The sequence below is a fragment of the Chanos chanos genome, chromosome 4 (genome assembly GCF_902362185.1).
Source record: "Chanos chanos chromosome 4, fChaCha1.1, whole genome shotgun sequence".
In the NCBI taxonomy this organism is placed as follows: domain Eukaryota; kingdom Metazoa; phylum Chordata; class Actinopteri; order Gonorynchiformes; family Chanidae; genus Chanos; species Chanos chanos.
This window is the reverse complement of record NC_044498.1, coordinates 47751036-47775001: the sequence shown is the minus strand read 5'-3', so window position 1 is coordinate 47775001 and position 23966 is coordinate 47751036. Positions and strand designations below refer to the sequence as shown.

Sequence of the window (23966 nt, the reverse complement as noted above, 5' to 3'; positions counted from 1 at the left end):
TGTTCATAACATCCCTTTCATGTGCATTGATTTTACACGAACTTCTGTGTTTTAGATGATCAGAGTACAGCAGCTGAGCAATAAGGATCTTGCCCGAATTGATTTGATTTATGGTTTTAGATTAAGAAATTGAAAATGGATCAGTTGAGGTCCTCTTTAGTTCCTTTAGTTATTGTCTTTTATTTATTTATTTATTTATTTATTGATGCATCTTATTAGGCGTCCCTCTCACGCTCTTTTAAACGAACCCTGCAGGAGGTCCCCAAAAGGTCGACAAGTTTCTGGCTGTGCTTGACCGGGGTGAAGCTTTCTCCCGCGACAGCTACCAAAATGTTGCACTGAACTACGGCACGTTGCCAAGGGGACCCCGGAGGTCTGCCCAGTCTGCGTCTTCGGTTTCCTATGCCAGGGAAGTTCCTGCGTCTGGCCCCAGGCAGTGGAGCTCCACGGATCCAGGCTACGCCACCCTGGCCCGCCCTCGCCGCTCCGCCAACAACGTCACCGAAGCCCCCTACAGGCCTCCCACAGCGCCACGCCCTGTCCCTCAACACCAGGCCCACCGTCACCTCCTGCACATGCCGAAAGAGCCCCCCACCCAGCCCACGCGCCTCGACGTGCCCCCCGAGGAAGACTGGAGGACTGCCGAATACAGATTGCCCCCTCGGGACCCGGTCTTGAGGCCTGACCCCCGCGGTAGGATTCCCCGCGGCCCCCCAGGTCAGCCCTGCTCCCTGTGCCAAGAGAACCCCGCACTGCCTTCCTGCAGCTACTGCCAGACCTGTGGAGTTTATATGACCCGATTCAGGTCCAACAGCTGAGTCAGACACACTCAGAGCTTCACACCCTTGGTCAGAGATGGGCTTATGAGGAAACATCTACGTGACCTTACAGGATTCATCCACAATTACAGATGATGCTCTCGCTTTTTCTCTGTGTGTTCGTCAAAAAGAGCTCAAACATCTGGAGCTTTTCTCTGCTGGAGCTGATGCTGTGGATAAGGGCAGTGTTCCATTCTATTCTTCACGAGTCTACCTCTCCTCTGTGTGGGACTGGCAAGGATGTGGAATTTACAATGGAAACCGGAATCTCGGAATCTTCTTAGAATGATTTAGTTTGTGCTTGTGAAGAGTTTAAAGAGGGGTGAATTCTTTGGGGGTTTTTTTTTTTTGTTTGTTTGTTTGGGCATGATTGAGTTGAAACACGGTTGGCTGGCTCAGAACATAAATATGACATTTAACCTGTTACTTCAAATGACTGTATGTATAAGGAAACTCTGTACTGCTATGGCCTTGTACTGGTATGACTTTGGGTGTACATCCTAAAGATTTTGTGAAAACTTGATTATTCTTAAGCATAAAAACACACGAATGTTACAGAACTCAGTAACTCCAATAATGGCTATATAACAGTGGTTTGTATTTGGATTTAAATCAAATCCTGCAATAAGAGCACTTATTGAGATTGTGGGGACTTCATCTAACGCTTTACATTGACATGGATATTTAAAAAATATATATTTGATGATATAAAACTGATCGAGTTGAGCAACAGAATGTGTGTCTCTCCTTCAAATTTTGTGAACTTTTTTTTTGTTTTCGAGAATGTTCAGAAATGCAAGTACATGTTGTATTCAAACCCAGTTCTGCTCAAAACCACCTAAAAGACAGACAGTACCCTCTTTAACTTCTGCAAACCTGCAGTGTCTGCAAATATAAAGACATGTGAAACTTCACATACTCGAAAACCAACATTGTATGCCAATGACCACCATACCTAGAGGGCGGAGTTTTTGACTAGGTGATTTTTGTTCAAAAGAATGTGTTCTGAGTCAAGCTCCCTGTAAAGAAATAAAGTCAACAAAATTTAGCTTCGTAGTACAAAAGCCTCAAAATATGAATATATTTTAATAGTGTATGTGCAGACGTCGTGATTCATACATAGTTCTGTGAAGACTACTTAACTAAATTAACTATGTTAACATAAGTTTAGTGCACTTCAGAAGTGTTTTACGTTAGAAATACATCTTGTTTTTACTGTATCAGCATTTTCCCGTTATTAAGGGAGATTTAATGTTAGGAGAACCTTAATATTTGTAACTCTAGCTTCGCGTAGGCAGAATTAAACGAAAGGTAAATGATGGTACAGTAGGTGTTTACAGTTTATTCGCACTAAACGGTTCCTGCGGCCTCTGTAATTTCTATTGGTCACTGTACTGGATGACGTGAGGGCAGGGGTGTGGCTGTTTTCAGGAGGTTGTGAGTTTCGTAAAGGACTAAATTCCACAGTGTAGTTACACACAGTGACTGAACGTGCTTGAACGTGCCACTGGATTAAGCCTGTTACACAAAAATATCTGTTTGTCATGAGTTGTGGCTGCACACGGGACACAAGAACTTATCTGAAAAGCTTAATAATTGATAGAAATCATCTAGAAAGTGAATTTCGCTTATTGGAAGCACCAAGTCCCTTCGTATATTATGCATATATATATATTTTTTTTCTAATATTGATTTATTGTTTAGAGCCAAAAGAAAATGTGATGTACATTGTTCTTTAGACTGATACTTACTAACTACTAAGCTTTAGAAATGTCTTAGACAGAACATTATATGAGCCTTGCATTGTAAATAGCAATGGCAAGTAACGCCCTTGTTTGGAAGGGTTCGGTCCTTTACTTTTCAAAGGAAAACCACGTAGTACATAGCCTTACAAAAATGCTTATTTAAAGCATTACCGATCTTACATGAGGGCGTTTAATATTTTAATACCCTTCTACTGTTTGCGCATTTGTTGTCTGATATTTGTACTTTTATTTTTCTACGTTATATTTTCAGACACTACAAAAGATATAGTTGGGAAGATATAACAAGATGGACAGTGGGCTTTAAGTCGAAAATAGTTTAAAAGATTTTTTTTTTTTTCTTTCTGGTTAGACTTTGAAATGTCGCACATTTCCGACACGTGAGCGCTGTTCTACTTTACGAGGGCAAGGTGTCACTGTGTTTTAGATATCAGAAAGCCCCTTAGGGAAGGAAGAAAATCTCGATTGTATTATTACAGACGTATTAGATGATATAGAGTCGCCCAGAGCAGCGAGTTTCCTTTAAAGGTAATTGGGTTGATGCCTTGTGCTTTGCTTAGGTATAATATTACACAGCTTCTGGAATGACGCTAAGCAAAACCCACGTGTTTTTGTTTTTGTTTTTCTTTTTTTCCCAAAAACAGTAAACAACAGAGATATTATGATAAGGAAACCGTGTGTGTGTATATATATATATATATATATATATAAATATATCTATATATTTGTACAGATATGCATAGTCTTCAACCTTAAATATGGATTTGACAATTAAAGAGCTTGACAGATCTCCTCTTTGGACTTGTTTGTAAATGGTGTGCTAGAAAATGCAACTTGTATTTTTGCATTAAAGATATTATGTGCTCTCACGTGGAGCTGACCATCAAATTCTTTTCTCTCTTGTGTCCTTATTTGCTTTTCTTTTCTTTTTCTTTTCTTTTATTTCCTTTATTAAGTATAACCCTGTCTGTGAAGGAAACTCAACATTAGAATGCTACCCGTCTATACGTTCTTACAGGGTTACGTTGACTTTTTTGACTAATTATTGACTAATCATAAAAATAAAGGTGTAAAAAGCTAGATTCATTTTAAATGCCACGTCTCACAGCTACAGTAACAGACATGAGAGCATTTCACATTATAATCAGTAATCGACGTGAGGTTTTTTCAAATTTTCCAGCCCTTTGCTCTCAGTTACAATGCATTAGACCAAATGCATAGCTGTAAGGGATCTAGATGGTTTCCCTGAAACCTAACAGGCAGAGCTGAACAATTGTATATACATACAAGCACATATACATATACATACATACATACATATATAGATAGATAGATAGATATGCCTACTTAACTGTGGAGTTTAGATACTAAATTTGAGCTGCGGTAATTTGTATTGATCTGTCTCTACTAGTTGGGAACTTTCTGTGTTGCAGTTGGACCAGGTTTTGTTGTCAGGTCACAGACACACAGAGAAAGTAGGGCTGCTTGTTACCCTGGTAGACATAGTTTTGCGAACCACTCTGTCCAATCAGACAAGAGCCAAATCCCAGCGTCCTAAGTCTCCTGTGCAGATGGGCAGTGGCTAGCTTTTGAGAGCAGTTACATAAGGTTTGGGCATTCAGATTCCCACACATGCACTAAGGCAAGTGCTCCAGGGCATTTGGTCTTGATCTTGATCAGACTGTGACAGATAAAAGAATGTACCAATTAAATAGTCCCTCCTCCTCTTACTTATCAATGTTTAATGAGTTAAGTTCTTCACTCTGCATTCAGCGGAGTTCATTCACTGCTCCATCAGGAGCGCCTATAAAATGGCTTTTATCTCCTTGCCATTGAACTGTTTCTTATGATCTGTTTCGCGTCCAATTATTCGCTTACTGATTAAACATAACTCCAGCTAAAAGTATGATCCCTAATGGTCATGACTTGGTACTTTTTGTAAGCATGTTCTGTAAATTTGACCCAACTATCATTCGTGGGGGGAAAAAAAAGCTGTGAATTTTAAATCGAATTTTAAACAACTGCTTATCAATTTTTGCACAGTGCCAAAACTGGGAAGTGGGTCTGTCCCAGTTTAATCCAGCACGTCTGCTAACTAACATTCATGAACAAAGCTCACTGCAGTGATGAAAAGCAATAGGGCTACCATTTGACCCACGCTCCCGTTCTGAAAACAGACAGACCGCTTTGTGGCGGTGTCAGTGACCCCCTAGAGCAATGACACACCTGGTGAACTTCAGACCACCTCTCTACTGCGCACTCTTACCCAGTCAAGATGTTTCGTTTATACTTTTTTTAATTTAACCTTGAGAAAGCAACTTAATTTGTGTGTGTGTGTGTGTGTGTGTGTGTGTGTGTGTGTGTGGTGTGTGTGTGTGTGTGTGTGTGTGTGTGTGTGTGTGTGTGTGTGTGTGTTTGTGTGCTGTGCTTTTCTGGTTCCACCAGGTGATGCTCTATTCTTAGCTCATGGCCAGAGTTAAATTAAAAAAATAAAAGAAGTCCTTTGGTAAATCATTCAAATTTCACATTGTGCATGTATTATAATCAGACAAAATATTGATCCAACAAAACAGGCTAACTGTAAGAATCAATGCCTCTCAACTGTGAGGCACATCCTGGTTATCTGACTTCATAGAATTAAATGGGTCATTTTCTGACCCATTGTCCAGGTTCTTGACCATCAGAAGTGCTGTCCCTCCTTTCTGTAGTCTGATGTAATTTATTGTAATTTATGTTAATAATTCAGTGTTATCAGAAGACTTTTTTATAGTATAATATGCGGTCAAAGCTCAATACTCCTGTGTAGATATACTCTTAAGAATCTCTTAAGATTCTTGTGTGTTCATGTGTGTGCCACAGAGGGTTCTGTTGGTTGAAAACCTTCAATAGCCGCATTTATTGTAATAATAATTACTTAATCAAGTTATGCTATTCTGGACAATTTGGCACTCACTTTGAATACATCTGTAAGCAAAGTTATTTGTTTACAAATGCAAAATATCATTACTATGATAACTATCTGAAACACAGTTTTTTTTTCACCAGCACTGGAGTGTGTTGTGCTTTGTCAAATCCAGGGGTACACAAGGTCATGTTGTTTTTAAATTAAAATGCCTCTCCTCCTTTGCCCAGTGGAGTTTAGCTTAGAAATCTCTGGGCTGGCAATGCTTTACATAGCGTAGCTTTACCAGCTATTCAACAAATAACCACATGAAGCTGTCAGTCAGAGAAGTACTACACATGGGCCAGCCTTCTGTGAATATGAATAGGACTGAATGGACGAATGGTGCAAATGCTTTGGATATCTAACATCCAAATGATAAACGAACACTCCTATAAGCAAGGTCAGTTGTATGAGGTAAAAAAAAAAAAAAAAGGGGGGGGGGGGGGGGTTGATGTGTGAACATATTGCCCTTACTGGCTATAGCCAGAATATCACATGCAAGTGAAATGAACTATTTCAAACCAGACCTGATGAACTAATGGCAAAAGTAATGTAATGGTAAGAGCACCCTGTATAAAGGTCGTGTAATAAGGTTACAGAGTCGCTGCTGTGAAATCATACATGGTATGTTATTAAATTGTACATCTGAACATCAGATGATCCAAATGATTAGATATACACTGTTCATATAATGTAATATGGTATGTTCTTTGTTTTTTTTTGTTTTGTTTTTTTTTGTTACTAGTTGATTTCATATCAATCTTACATGTTTGCAAGACTTCATAAAGAATACATGTTAAAGAAACGGTCAAATATATGTTCTCTCCAAATTCAAACTCTGCGGTTTCATATGAAGTGGAAACCACACAAGTTCCATGGAAAAAAATGAATACACAGTTATGTAGAGTCGGAACACACTTGTGTTACATAGGCTTAAAACAGCCCAAGGCCAGTTTAAGATGAACCAACCAATAGACGAATCCTTTAAGATGAATGCAGATGCAATGCCGAGGATTGCCATTCAGAGTTCCCTAAAGCTTAAGGTCAATGTTAGAATAGAGAGACAGAAACAGATCCAGCAGGCCTGTAGCCGTGAGACAGAAACCCAAAGCACATATTTTGGTTTAAATCTCAAATTGGATTTTTCTGTCCATCTGAATGATTGGGAAAGGGTGACTGTTAGAGGAGCTATACGATGAACGTTTACATACTGACGCTGCACGGCTCATTCTTAGAGGGTGAAAGCTCTCTAATGCAAATGATTTCCGTTCAAAGTTCCCCTCCATTCAAACGACAGAGGAGGCAGTGGCTAGAAGCGAGGGTATCAATGGAAAAATGAACATATTAAATTTTCCACTTCCCACGTTCCATCTCTGATGTGTGGAATTTCGATTTATACGCTGAATCCCGTACAGATCCGTTGCATAAGTGGTAGAGATTCAGACTTTGGATAATGCCTTATGCAATATTCAATCTACGGTATATTCCACAGGAATGTTGTTAAGTGATGGGAGGCCTCTTTAGTACAGAGGAATATTTTCTCCTATCGCCCTTCCAAGGATTCTCTAAAAATACAAATCACTTTCTGCTCTCTGCCCCCCACCCCCCACCCCCCACCCCCTCCCCCACCCCCACCCCACCCTCCCCATGCTGGATGTCCAATATTTTACTATTTTAGCTGTCAAAACTGAATATATGCAAGTCTGCTGTGCTCTGGTTAGTGTTTCCTTTAAAAGCCGAGAACAATGACTGCGCAGCGAACGAATTATTTTGTCCAACTGCATTCCATTAGCCTTTTTTTCCCTTTTTTTTTAAAAATAAAGAGCTGCAATTAGAACTATTTCTGCGAATCTTTCTTTCCTGCACAAACTGATGAGAGTGGACTGCATCAACACTTAACGCTGAAATAAATCAACACTGACCAGAGAAAATGCACCCCTGAAAGTACTGGAAAGCCTCGACCCTCTATCAAGTAATTTTCGAGCACTGCTGATGTTAATGGGTATAAAACACCTGAAATAAACTCTGTATGATTGCATCACATTTTACAGTGGAATGCAAAACTCACATTTGCAGTATGTTGGAGGATAATCAGATAGCAATCTGCCCCCCCCCCCTTTACATAATTTATCAAATTGTTAAGATTCCCCACTAAGAGGAGAATTCAAAGTAACTGGAGAGCAATAGATGTGGTCTGGTTTTGCTGTACATAGAAATATTTTGTGACATGCTACCTCATGCCTTAGACCTTAATAATGATAGTTTTGTAAATGTAACACAGCAACACTATTCAAACAGAAAAGGATTAAATGATCAAATATTAACATTAAATTTGTAAGATCTTTTCTCAGTTGTTGTATCACTGTGTAATTACAGATATTGACAGATACATACACACATATATATATATGTGACACAGTGATACAAGAATATGTGTGTGCGTGTGTGCGTGTGTGTGTGTGTGCGTGTGTGCGTGTGTGTGTGTGTGTGAGTGTTAAGGATACGTTTGGGGCCACTGTCAAAGCCATTGTCATATTTAACAAAGAGTGCGATACATGGTAAATTCATTGACAAACACCAAGCAATGATCTTTTCTTTGCTTTATTCATTTCCGAGCTCTTCTGGCAGCAAGGCAACCTTGGGGAGACTGCAGAACAGACAAGACAATGAGACCTGACACATTGTATTTTTGAGATTCAGTCAGTATTGATACAGTGAATCTCAGTTCTTTTACTGTTGCTCTGATGAAGGCTTTTCCCCGCGCTGCATGCCATCACTTAACAGAGAAGTGAGACGCTGTCATGATGCTGTATTAATATTATCATTATTATTTTATTTTTGTGCCATCTGTATTTTGCCCTCAGATTTGACCTCCAACACAGTCTGACTAGATGGTTCCAACGTTTGTTCGGTTTTGTTCTCTGTATTTATACGCTTTGTTTTGTTCTTATAAACCCATTTAATTTGGACACTGGGTCACATTTCAGTGCAGTAATATCTGTACAGTGTTGTGTATACAATAGCCATTAGTGATTTCTAGCCCTATTGTAAGCACTGGTTAGGAATTAGCTTTTATCTGCTATTAACGATCATTCTACGGTTTTAACACAGTGAAACTGAAGCTGCGGAACAATCAGTAATATGAAATGCTGTTTATAAAGCAGTATTTATGTTCATTAGGTTTAGCGCATAAAGCTAAAATGTTCCCTTTTCACACATGGTTTATAGACAATCAGGTGAACACGAGTCTAATTAATGAGAGTGTGGAATGGAAACAGTGTGGTTGTGAAAGCACATAGACGCCATTCAGAGTGGCTGTTCAATTAGTATTTATGTCTTGTTGCCCAGAAAAACTGCTCAACCTCAGCAAGGAGTGCTACCCACTGACGAGTATTTTATCTCACAAAGATACCACTACCAAGTCACCGTGAAATTCACGAGCCTAAAAGAACATGTTATGCTGTGCTACATTTTCGGCTGCCGTAAGTCACTGGCCTGATTTCCACACTGTGATTACGAAGGATTTCTGTCTTATTTTTAATTCTTGTGTTTGATTTTGTAAGAACGCTGAATCCATAGATATTTGCCTTAGGGAAATAGGTCAGTTATTCCACCTTTGTTGTTTATAGGATTTGGGAGTTATCACGCAAACTTATAATCTCAGCTCATGCGATCATTATATCATTTTCCCTACTAACTTTATTATTTGTTTTATTAAAATCCATTCAAATAAGATGGCTGTGCTTGAGAAAAACAGAAAGCATACGTTTGCGTGCCCATGTCTGTGTGTGCATGCATGTCCTCCTGCATGTCCTCAAAGTGAGTCTTCCAGCCATGTCCTTGTGGAAGAAGCTTTTCTTTTTTTTAGTTCCAGTCCAGAGATAACATTAACTAGAAATCCCCTCTGCTTTGCCTGAATGCATTCACAGACCTGTGTCCAGGGAGATCATCATTGGATTAAAACCAAACAGTCAAATAAGTTGAACAAATAAGTTCATTTTCAAACAAATAAACATTTTTCTAAAAGTCAAGTTCAATTAAATGTGAAAGTACCGTGATTTTTTTAAACATATTATTATACATATTTCAGATATACCTGTATTATTCTGTATAGTTACAAATTTACATCACCAAATGCTGTGTCTTTTACAGACTCCACATCTATTACAGACCAACAAATGAGCCCCTTTCAGCTCGGAGTGGAGGCACCGATAGATTATGGGTGTTAATATGTTGTGAATGCTGGTTATGTCTCTGACAGTTGTAAAGTGCCACATACAAGCTCTGATTAACAGCTCACATGGTCATAGGTGCAGCAGTGAGCTTGGCCTTTTGCGTATGCAGAGATACAGAGAGCAGCTGTGAAAAAATGTGGTTACCTTGGTACCGAAGTCTCCTAGATGAAGGCATCTGGGACGAATTAAAGATTGAGTGGCTGAGTCCTCTACAGTAGGGTTTGCAGAGTTCACGCAAAGGCCACTATTACTGGACATGCTCTCTAATAACACTTCAAAAGCTTTGAGATGCAGAACCATTCTCAATGCAGTGCCCTCTTACAGGTCTCTGCTTTCTCTCTCCCTCTTTTTTTTTTTGTCTCAGAATGCAATTTTCATGTACAATCATAGACCATCCTAAATGTCATCTGTTTTTTATCCAATTGTAGTGCTATCTGGATGTGATACAATTAATCAGTAGAGAGAGTACATGCTTTTGATCCTCTGAACCTCAGTTGCAGGTTGCTGTAAAGTCTCTCACTGTACTGGAAAATGTTTCGTGTGCTTTCATCTCTGCATGCTTTGGAAATCAAACAATTCCTGGCTGAATAAGAAACACACGCAATAACGAAATTTATTTACTTTTGAAAGACAAGCCACGCCTACTCATTCGATTATGTAACAGGGAAAAAAAATACCTTGATCGTTTTTCCTCTTGATCACTTTCTTTAATCTTTTTTTTTTTCCAGATTGAATGAATAGTATATGATTTAATAAACCAAAGCCGTTTTCACATCACGTGATTTTCGGTTTGCCCTTCTTAATGATGATCAAAGTGTAAAAGTGACTTCAGTGACGTAATCTACGAGAACCATGTCCCTAATCTAATGTGTACCTCCTTTTCATCTTGCTATCTCTGCAGGTCTTCTAGGCTTTGCTTCACGTTTAATCTGATGGACTCCTTCATCCACAGGGGGTAAATATCATGGTATCATCTCTATCTGAGTGACTTCAGCTCATGGTTGAAGAGGTTGAAACCCCTGCGACACATTTTGGGCCCGTCGGGGCGGGGGGGGGGGGGGGGGTTGTTGAGGGATGGGGGGGATGACAGCTCCCCTGGGGCTGTGTGCGTCAGATGACGGTCAGGCTGAAATCCTGCACCGGAGGTAGTCTGAAGTCCCATTGAGAAAGCATGCTTTTTGGAGGCTCCCACTGTGACTCTGGTATAGCGTCTCAGTATGAAGTCAATGAACTCTTTACCAGAGCAGGTGCTGATGTATAAGCAGCACAATGTGATGACGGCTTGTGCTGGGCATGACCGTGAAGATGTCCTTTTGTCTCCGACAATTCACATTCAACATCCCCCCCCCCTATTCACACAACCTGTTACCACTGCTACTGCCACTTATGACCCCCTTCGCCATAGAACTGAAGCTGCACTGCTCACATTCTATCTCCACGACCTGAACCCTGAACACAGTGCGTTAACCCACTGAGTAAATGACCTTACAATAGCACCAGAGATAAACACAGGCTTTGCTTAATTTCTCTTCAGCTTACGGAGCTTAGTGAGCGCTAAGATAAAATACACAGAAGAAAACTCTTTTCGAGCGGTTGCAGTTTTTACTGGGTCACCTCTACAGACTACAATTACTACGTGTTTACACGACTGCTGTGCACTCCTGTGAAATTTTAATGTAGCTTATTTATGTACGGAGCTTGGCAGAAAACTCAAGCAGCAAGATACGTATGTAAATGGACTCAAATAAATGCAGCTAAATGGTCTGATTAATAATTACAAAAGCATAGATGAAAAAAATATAAACTACTTATTTGTAGTTTATACTATACACTGCACTACAGTAAGACATACAGATTTGTTTGTTAGGTTTTCATTGTTAGCCCATCTGCCAAGGGAACAAATGCTTTGACCAACTTGTTTAGTTTTTCTTGGTTCATTCATTAAACTGTACCACTGAACATTTTACGTTAGCCTTTTGTCGTTAAATCTGACTACAATGTCACATGTGTGTTTGAACAGCTTAAGTCATCCTCATTTTTTGGTGTTTCGTAACAATTTGCTTGATTAGAACGCTTGTTAAAGGTGGTTACCAAGCCAGTTAAACAGATTCTGTGTAACTTAGCATCGACCTGCAATCACTGACGGTTACTTTTCTCTACAAACTTTTCCAAACGTGGATTGGATTTACAGTCAACATATCTGTTTCTTGGTTGCTGATAGGAGCACATCTCTGGAATCACAAAGGCAACATTGTATCAAGCAGATTTGTTTGGTTTTAACCTCAAAACACTGAGTAAAGGTGAGGCCAGAAGATACTGTCCAACAATTTTGTCAACAATTTTGTCTCCTTGTTTTCTTTCTGACTACGTGAGTTAACCATTTAGCTTTGGTCATTTTGACACTAACACAAATTTGGTTGTTTGAAATTTTCATGGTCGAAGCAAAAACAGAAGTGAAAATAGAGGCACTATGCCACAGATGATACTCCTAAAACTATTAAAACATTTCAAATGCTTAAAGTGCTACTTATATGGTACAATCCAGCTCAGCATAAAATCAGTTATTCTCTCCGCTAACATCTCCAAGTGTTTGAATTCCTGTGTTGAAAAGTTTGGTCACCTTCTCATAAACTTTAATCATCTGGAATACAGACATTTTTCAGTAAACAGTATTCTTACATACATTCAGGATTTACTGACTCGCTTTCCTGTTCTTAGTGACATTTAAGGTCATTTAAGGTATCACTGATATATGTTTAAATTCTTTGATTTTTCTGAAGGAGGGGAATCAATATTGCTTAGTTCTGTCATGCAGGTGAATCGGTTACGCTTCAAATCAGCACTATTGTGAAGATTACCTGGCCTGCATAAAACAACACATTTTTGTCTGTAATTAGCAAAGTGGGATACAGGGTTTTTTTTGTTAACAATGATTTTACATAATTTCTAAATAAAATTACTTTGGCAATTTTCATGCCAAACACATGCTTTTGGACATTAGCTTACAGGGATTAGCGGTCAGCTTTTTCCACGAGACTGGAAAGTGGACACAGGTTAATGATGCAGGTGGCAAAATTAATCCACTTGTTTCCTTTTGCATCACAGTGTCTGGTCACAGTCATTAACGTGACAGTCTATTGTTTTCTGCGAAGAGGGTCAGACAGGACTTTCTCTTTATGTCTAGACCCCTTGCAGGACATCAAGACCTGACATTTTCACTTATATAAAAGTAATTTTAGCTGAACTGTGACAACCGGTAGCATAATATGCAGGACTTACATGTATATTTATATATATATATAAAGTAAAGTATATATAAAGTATATATAAATATATACAAACATACATTTATAAAGCGCAACAGTGTATTTTTTGAGGAAATGGATCCAATTCCTGAAAGATATTAAAATACACATTATGTGGAGTTGTGTTCCTTATGCTGTGTTGCCCCCCCCCACCCCCCCCTTCTAAAAAACACATATTTCTACATTTAATTTCCCTTGCATATTATTAGGCTCAAATAGCATTACCTTACCTTGAATCTTGAACTTAATATCTGGTGTCTTGCCATTTTATCAAATTAAAACTGCATTCTTTCTCCAGATTATTTACAATATAGCCTACTTATGGTGGTTAGATGCCACTGTAAAATGCAGATGCCTGGACAAAAAAGGTAGGCATTTCATTCAACATACTGCACGGGAAACCTGTCAAAACGTCTTCAGATACTGCTTTGGATGGAGTTATGAGACAACCCTTCAAAAAAATACGTCTCTAAATGCAATCTGGAGGATTCCAAAAACACCAGCATAACTGACACGTTCATGCAAAACGAAACTATTCCACAGAACTGACAGTTTCCATCATAAACATTAAGTGTAATTTTTAAATGCAATTTTGCTTTACACGTATTAAGAGGAGAGCAGCTCAGGTAATAGCATGCCGTAAGGTACAACAGGAATACGTTTGTGTTAGCCTTGTGAAAACAGATCTGATGAAATGGCTGTCTGGGCATGAACAGTTAGCGTGTATGACAAAGACAGAGGATAGTACCGATGCTCTGGGGGCTTTGTCTGTCAGAGATGATGAAGTCACGTAAGCCGTGCACTGTGTGCACTGACCCATAGGGAGAGACAATCCCAAATCTCCGCGTCCCTCACGAGGCTCAGGTGTGCGAACGCGGACAGCCCACCAGGCATCGACGTCGTCTTCTCATGACAGCTCCTGTTCTGTGTCAGGTTGACCTGAGCCAAGCGCCCTACCCTTCTGAGAAACGGTCTTCTCACTCTGTGCTCTCATAAAACTAGCTGTGCACTCATACTTCTGTGCTCAAATGGTTTGTCAGAAAACAAATTTCTCAGTAAACTCACCTTTACTCTCATTTGTAGTGTTTAATCACACTTCCTACTGATTTCCTTGATTATTGCTTCAGATAAAGATACAATTAAATCTTTATATTCATTAAAAGCTGTACACACATACGGGCAGACTGCATGTAGAGAGAAGGACCAGGGAAACATAGGATTACATTTTTGTCACCGCAGGCTTTGACCTTAATAGCTGCCCTACAAATATGTCAGTATGTCAGTTCAGCCTTAATTAAAATCGTCTTGAAGCGTGTGGTGACGGCAGGAAACACGTGAATCTCTCACTTCTATAAATATGGCCATAGTATGGGTGAGTCTGCTGATAAAGAGTGTTCGTCTCTGTAGTTGCAACTTGAGCGCAAAGAGTTGAGATACTGTGTCGCCGAGGAACTCTAACACTCACAGATTGCGCACAGATTTGCCGATTCGTCTCTGCACGTGTGAGCAGAGTGGAACGTTTATGAGTTGAAAACCGCCTCTGCCGCCAGTTTGCATTAATCTTTGGATCTCTGAAGTCGCCTACCAGCTTTTCATTCTTTGCGAACGTTAGTTTATAACCTGTCGCGCCTTTCCCTGGCGCTTTACAGGCGCGTGGGAGAGATGGTGAGCAGCGCGCTGCACTCTGTCCGCAAGGGCATCTCGTGCCCAATTCAAGACCCGAACTGCACACGTATCGTAGAGACCTTGTCCTCGTGGAACAGTACTGTGGTCAATGCGTATCGGCTTGTGGATTTACCTCCGGTGGCAACATCTGTGAGTGTGTTCTTGTGTCTTTCGCCTTCGCTCCTTTTTATGTTTTACGTAGCTCACACTTTGATCCACAGTATTAAAACGTCAGATTAGCGCTGCTGTTGCTCTCTCCCTCTTTTTCTCTCCTGGGGAGAAACGCATATCTCTAGAGTTAAGCGCGTCAAAATATTTGAAGTGAAAGGATGCATTAGATTTCTTACGCAATGCATGCAGGTTACTTGGATCATGGGGACAAATGTAATTTAAGCTGTAAATTGCACTTTGCTTCAAGTAAAACAGTTATAGCTGTGAAAATACATAACAACGCAAAGAAAACCAATTTGTTTCAGCTAACTGATAACAACAGTAAAAATTGTTTAACACAAATCCAAGTAATGAGTGCAGACGTGCTTGTAATTATTGCTCTTGTTAATGACGTTGACAGCGCAACTCTTGCTCATGATGTTGGCAACAGCAATATGTGTGGTATATAACAAAGAGCAGTTAAGATTTTGCTTCACTTTATGCAGCTCATCTCCTAAACCAGGTCTCATATGATAACCATGTGTGTACGTTGACCCGTTTTCCACACATTTACTTATGGGCACTCAATCTCACTTGCTATAAGTATACAAAAATGAAAATCATTATTTATACAGCACTGTCTGAGCGTGCAAGATACCATCACCTCATTCCTCATTAAATAGGGACACCCACTAAATCACCGTGTGGTTTTGATGAATCAGGTTAATAAATTATTTATTGAAACCTTTTTCATATTTGGTTTTCCTCTGCCCATTCAAATTGTAAATATCACCTGTCACTTTTGATGAAATATGGTGATAACGCTCTACAATTTGTAGTCGACATTTTGCTTCCGTCTCCGCCGTGACTGTGCTTATGAAACGGCTCTGTGTTTAACTTACTGATAAGTTATCCAGCTCTCAGTCTCCCTGGTTAAGATGACCAGACAGTAAATACCAGAGTGGATTTCTTTCCTTTTTCATGTTTCCCCCCAGGCTGAAGCCAGAAATGCATCATGATGGGCGTAACGCTCAGTGGGGTTTCACTGTAGGCTACGTCTGGTGGAATTTATTTTTTGCTTACTTGCTCCGTCTTTAAGACACGACAGTAATACAAAATGTTATAACTTTGTATGTAGAGACAGAGACAGAGACAGATAGTGACAGATTAGAAGTTCTATGTCTAGTTCTATACAAACTGCACACCTCTGGTTTTACTGTTTGGCTGCTCGCGTAAATTCATAAATGCAACGAGTTAACAAAATCAAGTCTTCCAAAATGGCATCGTATCATATCAGAAATCCGTGTAATTTTATTTCCGCTTTTAGAATTATTGTTGCCTCTGTCTGATATCCTGGGGGGAATTTGGACGCGGTGGGAGGCTGAAATCACAGTGACAATTATAACATGAAATTTCTGTCTGGGTGCATTTGCCGTTTTGTTTATGACTCAGCGGGATTACATTGCTTGTATGAGCCAGTTGCCACATCACGGAATGGAAACTGGGTTAACTGCTCTGAGAGAAGATCGAAGAGTATGTCATTCACGGCCCATTCAGAAAATATAATTGAAAGAAGGACAAATTGAATCCTGTGAAACATGTTTCCTTTGAGACGTGGGCTTTTGATTTGCCCCAATAAAGGCTCATCTGAGATTGAAATGTTTTAATCCCTCATAATTCCTTTGTATGAGAGTGGGTCATTGCCATTTGGGAGGATGACCTAATCCCTTTGGTCTCGCTTTGTGTTATGGCACCTGTGTAACAGCAGGAGGTGCTATATCTCTTGAACACATTGTGCGTCATGGAGTGTGCATAGAAAATTTTTCTCAGCGCTTCCAAAGATGATTTGAACTATCTCACTCCAAGGACTTTAATCTCAATTGAATGCTGTCGCTGCCTGAATGGATCAATTTTAGATCTTATCTTTAATGAGAGATTTATATCACTATTATTATTATTTTTATTCATTCATTTATTTTTACTTGGCATGTTACAGACATGTTCCCTTGTACATGTGATGTAATTTTAAGTAGCACAAATGTGACCTAGACATGCAGTCACATTCAAATGACAAGGCGTTGTAAATAGCAAATTTCATGTGAATGCTGAGCTTAGATATCAAATCCCAAAATTAACAAATGTTCCTGTGGTTGTGACTTTATTAAATAGATCTAAAGCGATCAGTAAATGTTACCGTATTGTTATCAATCAGTGGCTGATGCTCAGGTGTCTTAGAAAGAGAAAAAAAAAAAAACAGGACAAGTTCACAGTCCATAATCAAAATAAGTTCCGGGGTGGGGCTTGATATTATTTTCTTGAAAAGAAATGTCCATTGAATGAATCAAATATATCCTTGAGAAAGGGGTTTGTGCCAAATTATATATTAATGATTATAGTTCCATTACAGATTGATTATGTACTCCACACATATACATACTAAGGCATTACATTGTTGGAATGAGATAGTCAATAAAATCGTCTCGGTGAGTGTTCCTGTGTGTCTCTTTAAAACCATAATGCCCCAAAGTGCAATAAGAGTAACAGCTATAGTATAAACATGACATGTTATGGTAATGAGGACCGCTGCCTGAGTGTAAGAGGCTTATGCTACCAGTTGGTCAGTCAACATTCTCAGACCACTCAGCGTACTGCTGTGAACCAGCAAACTCTCGGGCTGCTCTCCAAACTGTGTGGTGAATTTCTAAAGGGACTGGGACAATCTGTGAAAGGTGAGAGTGCTTTGATGCATTATAATCTTGAACTCCCTGTCAGGCAGATGCCTGAGGTGATGACAACAGGTGTTGGTCGATCCATCTCACATGTCATGTCCTTTGGACGCAAAAGGCTAATAGCCTTGGCCTCCCAGAACCATTCCCAAATTGAATGCGAGGCACTTAGCATAACCTGTAGAATTCAGAAATTCCTCAGTATTTGTGCAGACAGAAGTCAACTCTATTTACAGGCCAGAGTCTGCTTGTAACCATCCTAAATCCTTTCGAAGCAATACCTCCAGTTGCCACAGCCAGGGTACATTGATGCGATATATGTGCCTGTTTCTAAACAGTATACTCCTGGGCACTAGGTGGCAGGCTAGCTCCCATATGTTTACAGATGCTTTTCCTCTGATTGGCTGATGGATGCAGTTACCTTACAGAATGTGTGTCTGTGTGTCTCTTTACAGCCTTAATAGACTGTGGTACAGACATGTGTCTTCAAGTGAATTTGACAGAGTTCAAAAGGGAGAAACTAACAATAAATATGTCATTTTTCAGTTGACAGTATAGTATTTTGTGACCATGGGTGCTGTTCCTTGTGATATTCAGCTTTTGACATCACACTGTTGACAGTTTCATTTGTTCGTGTGTGTGTGTGTGTGTGTGTGTGTGTGTGTGTGTGTGTGCGCGCATTTGTGGGTGCGAACATTCTTGTGTGCGTGTGTGCGTGTGTGTGTGTGTACATCTATCATAATTCCTGTAAGGTATGATAGAGCGTCAGGAGACATATATGAGAGCTGACATAGGCAATCATCTTCACTCACTTCCCTATGTTTGAGGAACCTTGAACCTCTGCTTTCTGTGCTTGGTGACATCAACTACGACTCATATTCTATCAGAACAAGGGGAAATGAAAATGTTGCATTCTGCCTCTACATTGTAATACTCCAAGACTGTACAAAAACGGTTTCTTTAAATGTATGTCTCTTCTGTTTATAACAAATGAATAAATTAAAGACTAAAAATATGTAGCTGGAACATTGAAGAAAGTTCAGATAATTGTTATTTATTTATTTATTTATTGGATCTAATCAGAATGGAAAAATGTTAAATAAAAAAAAAAGAAAAGAAAAGAACCACATCAGCAGCTGAAAATGTAAAAAAAAAAAAGAAAAGAAAAAGAAGAGGGTGTCCTCTTTGGAAAGAGTGCTGTTTCACATTAGGAAGTGAGACCATGGAGTGTAAGGCTGGATCTTTTGCCATAGCCAGCACAGCTTTGGCAGCTAATGGAGCTAAACAAACTTAAATTCACAGGCAGGCTTCAGTAGGGTCAACAGGAGCCGAAAAACTAGAGCTGTGTTCACACATAAATGACAACAGACTGTGTGTGTGTGTGTGTGTGTGTGTCTGTGTGTGGGTGAGTTCAAACCTAGATCATGCTGTCTATGTGAGCACAGCACACAGACAGATATTTCCACTCTTGCTCTGCCAGTGAATATCCTACTTATGGACCAATGCGCTGACTGTTTATATCATTATCTGAAGTCATATGAATTATTATTGGACATCAGAAGTGTCAAAAGAGAACAGATGAATGACTTTCCACATCTGGCACCGATTGACAGCCACCTAGGCTCAGATTTTATTGTGTGTGATTTGGCCGTTTTGGTGTGTTTTCATAGTACGTCCTCAGGAAATGAAGATGATAAAAAAAATTTAAACCTTCAACCCAGATACCCGTGAGAGCCAAGTTTATATCAGCAGATGGTGATCCCAAACCGCAACAAATAAACCTTTGTCTTAGTCAGCATCTACACATTAGAGTTGCATTGATCATTGATCACGGATCTATCTAAAGAGCCGTCGTATAGAATTCTACAAACCTATTGAAAACATACAGAGCAAAATACTTTCATTATTATCATAAGAACTCATTGTTTGGCAGAACTTGATTTGATCAAATTAAAGGCTAAATTGATTTAACCGAGTTACAGGAAGAGAGGTCAAAAAGAGATCTCAAAAAAGTTCTTCCTATTATAACAGTTGTATAACGCTTGCGTAAATTTCAAATTGTGGCGCCAAGGTCAAAGCAGTTGTGACCGAAACAGGGGCCCAATTATTTTAAAATCAGCTTCAGTTTGTGTTTCCAGTAATAATATTACATGGCATGTTATCTTTTCCGTAGGATCAAGTACGTGTTATAGTCGTTAGCCAAATGGTGGATTTTCAATATCAGCCCGTGGACCGAAACGGCTTCAGAGGTCCTTTTTTTGTATTCCTCCGTAAAGGGTCTTTTGTGGGAACCTCTCCCAATAAAAAGCACCATTTGCAACATAGCAGTCATCCTATGCTATATGACAATATGAATCTGCATTTTGGAATGTAAAATCATAGCATACAACAGGAAAGGATTAAAAATGGTGTTATAGCATTCTACAGGAAATAGTCATAGGAGTATTAGAAATGGCAGCGGTATTAATGACTACAAATCATGTTTTTTTTGTAAATGTTAGTGTTAATAACTTTGAGCCATTCATTTCTTGGTTTAGATAAACGTGCTGATGACAGAGGATGATTCTTATCTGCTTTGACAGGACATTTTGGTTTTCAAGCTTTGGTCCTATTATCTGAATAGCCCTGTGGACACAGAGGAGATAACTCACTGCATAACAGCATCCGCACGTCTGTGTAGTTAAATGAGAGAGAGACAGAGATTGATAGATGGAGAGAGAGAGAGAGAGAGAGAGACTGATCATAACCCTATACCACTGCTATTTCCTGACCTTTTCTACTTTGGCATGATACAGATATTTGCTAAACTATCAATCTTGTTTGATTCTCTGGCACCATTTTATTGACTGTTATTGACTGAAATGCTTCAACATGTTTGCGTAAGACTAAACTTACACATTGTTCATCATGTTGGCACAAAAGTGACCTTTGGGGAAGATTTGTCACTTCAGAGCGTTGATGTGTCATCGCAATGAGAGAAAATGATTTACCAGCGATAGTAAACAGGAGCTGAGAGCAATAGGTCAGATCATGACACTAACCAGACTTGTTTTTGTCCATCTCTGGAGAATGCTGATGGTGATCATTATCTTCATTAACACAAGGACAGATTTCCGACTGCTTCGTATCAGGCTTCAACCTTGCCTTTACCACTTTTTTTTTGTTTGTTTGTGTATTTAACTCATTTTGAACTCTACCTGGCTGAGTCATGAACAGGCGTCAGGGCCAGGTTTGCTAAATTCTAGCAGCGGGCTGGAGAGATTTTCTACCTGCGCCCCTTTGAATAACTACGCACATGAGAATGAGAACGAGAATTTATGTCTGATCTAAATGATCCCATTGAGGCTGCATCACTAGATCCATTAATTCATGTTGATATCTGTTTCCCAGATGCTTTATACAGTTCATCCAGGCAGGAAGTTGACTTGTATGCCCACAGCATTGCCACCATAAGGTCTCTCCGTTCAATCTCTCCCAGAGAGAGGGGAAAAATAAAAGCAGAATTTTTCGTATGGGCTTATAATTCTCGGAAGCTAACAAGAACACACCTCTGAGCCACTTCATTACAAATTGCTTTCATTCACAGAGATTTTAATGAAGCTCGGCACTTACGCGACCAATGAAGTCCGATTGTGTGTGGTCAAGTCGGAACAGTTTTGATTATTAATCAACAGGATGGATGTTTCACATCTAAGTCGTGGGTGATCTTTTCGTAATTGTGAGTTTTCTGTCTCTGGAGGATGAACGCGTGCTGAGTGGAGATTTGAAAGCTTTTATATTGTGACATGCACTGGGGGTGGGGGGGGGACTTTCACCAATGCTCTCTGGCTTTTCTTGTCTCATTGTGGTGAGGGTAGGCCTATGACTAATTTATACAAAATCAGTTTTAAATCCACATCGACCGTGGACTGAATCTTCATTTAAATCTCTCATACCGTCTGGGGGGGGGGGGGGGGGGGGGGGGGGGGGGGGGGGGGTCTGAATTGACAGATTCAGTTTATCCAAGGAATTGATTTAACCCACTTCACATTGTCAAAGAGAACACCTTGAAGAGACACGAGTGACCATAACATTGCTGTTCCTGGCAGTGAAGAAGATTATTTCCAGCTGACCCCTGACAGTAACCACGATGACCATGAACACGCTCAAGACGTCGCACACACACTCCACGAAACACTCAGACAGAAGACCTCACTTCTTTGTAGCTTGAAAAGAGGGCACATGGCCCTATTCAATTGTCTGTGTGGAGATTGTACATTGATTTTCTGGACCTTACCTACTGTAAGTGTATGCTTTCAGCCAACCTTGTCGAGTTGCTGTTTGCGAAAGTGGAAAGCTCTGTCATTTACAGGAGACAGTAGAACAAAGAGGTCACTCAAGACTGTCATATCCTGGGGTCGCGCAGAGATGACTGGACTGAACTCTGCTTGGTCTTGGAGCAGAGATGCAGAATGCAATTGTAGTGAGGTTCGGGTTTACTGAAACACTCAGATCCACTAAAAAGTGCTGAAACAACTGCCTTTTAAAATGCAGAATCTTCTTGTTATGCATTTATTTATTTATTTATTTATTTATTTATTTATTTAAATACTTTCATTATTTGAATTTCATCATACAGTTTATCATAAACTTACATTTATTTAAATTGAAGATATATTTAAATAGACCTCAGGCGCTGTGAGGCATGTGAGAATAGGTGGTTGGCGACACAAATCACCATCAGAACCAAAAAAGGAGGTTGTACTCTTTGACAAGCTCTTTGACCAACTTTACCTATCTCCGGTGGTGGAACAGGGGGTTTGGCAGGTGGAAGGGAAGTGAGACGGCGATTTTGTACTCCTCCTGAAATTTGAGTGAAGGACAGGGCCTGCTCTTCCGCTGCAACTGATAGGAAGTTCCCTCATGTTGATCAGGAACGAGCTGAGCTTCGATTATGAGTATGGTCTGAGGCTAACATTACAGCAATGGGCTTGTGGCTCAATCAGAGATCGAGAGAGAGAGAGAGAGAGAGAGAGAGAGAGAGAGGCAACCCTGTCAGAGGTATAGTGATGAAGGAGGTGAGCATATGCAGTCGTCCGGAATAGGGCAACCTGTGTTGTCCATTATGAGGGCGTGATCCTAGCTTTCTGTCTTTTGTTCCTCATGACTAACAGGAACATGAATGTATTTTTATGATATTTCCTAGTGCATATACATTTTCCCTATTCTATTCTATTCTATTCTATTCTATTCTATTTTACCACATCACTGAGCTCTACTGTAAGGGATATGCAAAAATCTAATTACAGATTGAGTAGAGGTCTTGGCTGAAGTTATTTACTGTTCATATAATACTATATTTGTGTCATCATGTTTTTGGAACTATAAATCTTATCAATGATAATGTCATTTTTTTTCTTCATGTGAGACTACAAAGCAGCAGTATTGAAATCCAGTGACTTGAAAGGACAATTATGTATTTAATTGTGAGTTGTGTAAGGCTTGGTTTCAGCCTTCGGCCTTGAGGAATCTTTTATAGTCTTTATAGCCTGTGTTTATAGCTGTCTGGTTAGAGTTGTGTTGACAATAAACTGAAGTTTTCTATTGAAGCATAGGCTAATTTATTTTATGCTTTGAGACTGTTTGTAGTATATTATTAGCAATACATAGCTGTAATTATCAACATATGCAGACTTTGTATCACTTGTTGTTTGATACAATTTCAGTAAAAATTCATCATCAGATTTAGATTAGATTGGATTTTATGACAATATGGGACATAAAACAACAGCAACAACAACAACAACAACAACAAGTACTGAAGTGAATCATAATTGCACTCAACTCAGATCAGACTATTCTTGTGTTTTTCTGTGAGTACTCCTAGAGTTCACGGTACAAGCAGAATAGTCATGAGCTTAACATACAACAGTTACAGTGTAAACTGCTACTGTTTGTCAGATGTCTACAAACTACTTCTTTGTTCACTGAGTAAATATACTTAACAATCAATTAAACTTAAATATTCCAATTTTGCTCAACTTATGTCCTTTAGATGGCAAAGCCAAATGGCACAAACAAACAAAAAAAAATCCTTGAATCTCATTTAGAGCCTTGTAAAATATGTTTTGTCGTCATTTAGTAATAGTATTTCAAACTGAATCGTTTTTTTTTTTTTGTTTTTTTTTTGTTAACTGACTGAATTGTTCATCACCTTGGATGTTGTTCACCATGTCGAGCTAGATTTTCTATTTGCTGATATTCAGCATGGAGCCATGGGGGTCTAAGGAGCTAAAATAAGCATATGGTAATAGGCCTCCACTCATAATATTAAGAATGTGTGTTTGTGTCTGTATCTGTGTCTGTGCCTGTGTGTATTTA

General features: G+C 39.5%; 2 protein-coding genes across 2 annotated transcripts in view; both read left to right on the top strand.

The window, feature by feature from the left end:
• usp54a (ubiquitin specific peptidase 54a) overlaps positions 1 to 818 on the top strand; it is a 29570-nt gene extending 28752 nt beyond the window's left edge. The window contains exon 22 of the mRNA XM_030772395.1: positions 256 to 818. Within this exon, the coding sequence (XP_030628255.1) occupies positions 256 to 818 (563 nt within the window). The remainder of the gene's footprint in view (positions 1 to 255) is intronic.
• A 13909-nt stretch (positions 819 to 14727) lies between these two features.
• The window catches only part of opn4a (opsin 4a (melanopsin)), a 26751-nt gene continuing 17512 nt past the window's right edge, over positions 14728 to 23966 (top strand). The window contains exons 1-2 of the mRNA XM_030772394.1: positions 14728 to 14884; positions 19726 to 19730. Coding sequence (XP_030628254.1) covers positions 14728 to 14884; positions 19726 to 19730 — 162 coding nt within the window. The remainder of the gene's footprint in view (positions 14885 to 19725; positions 19731 to 23966) is intronic.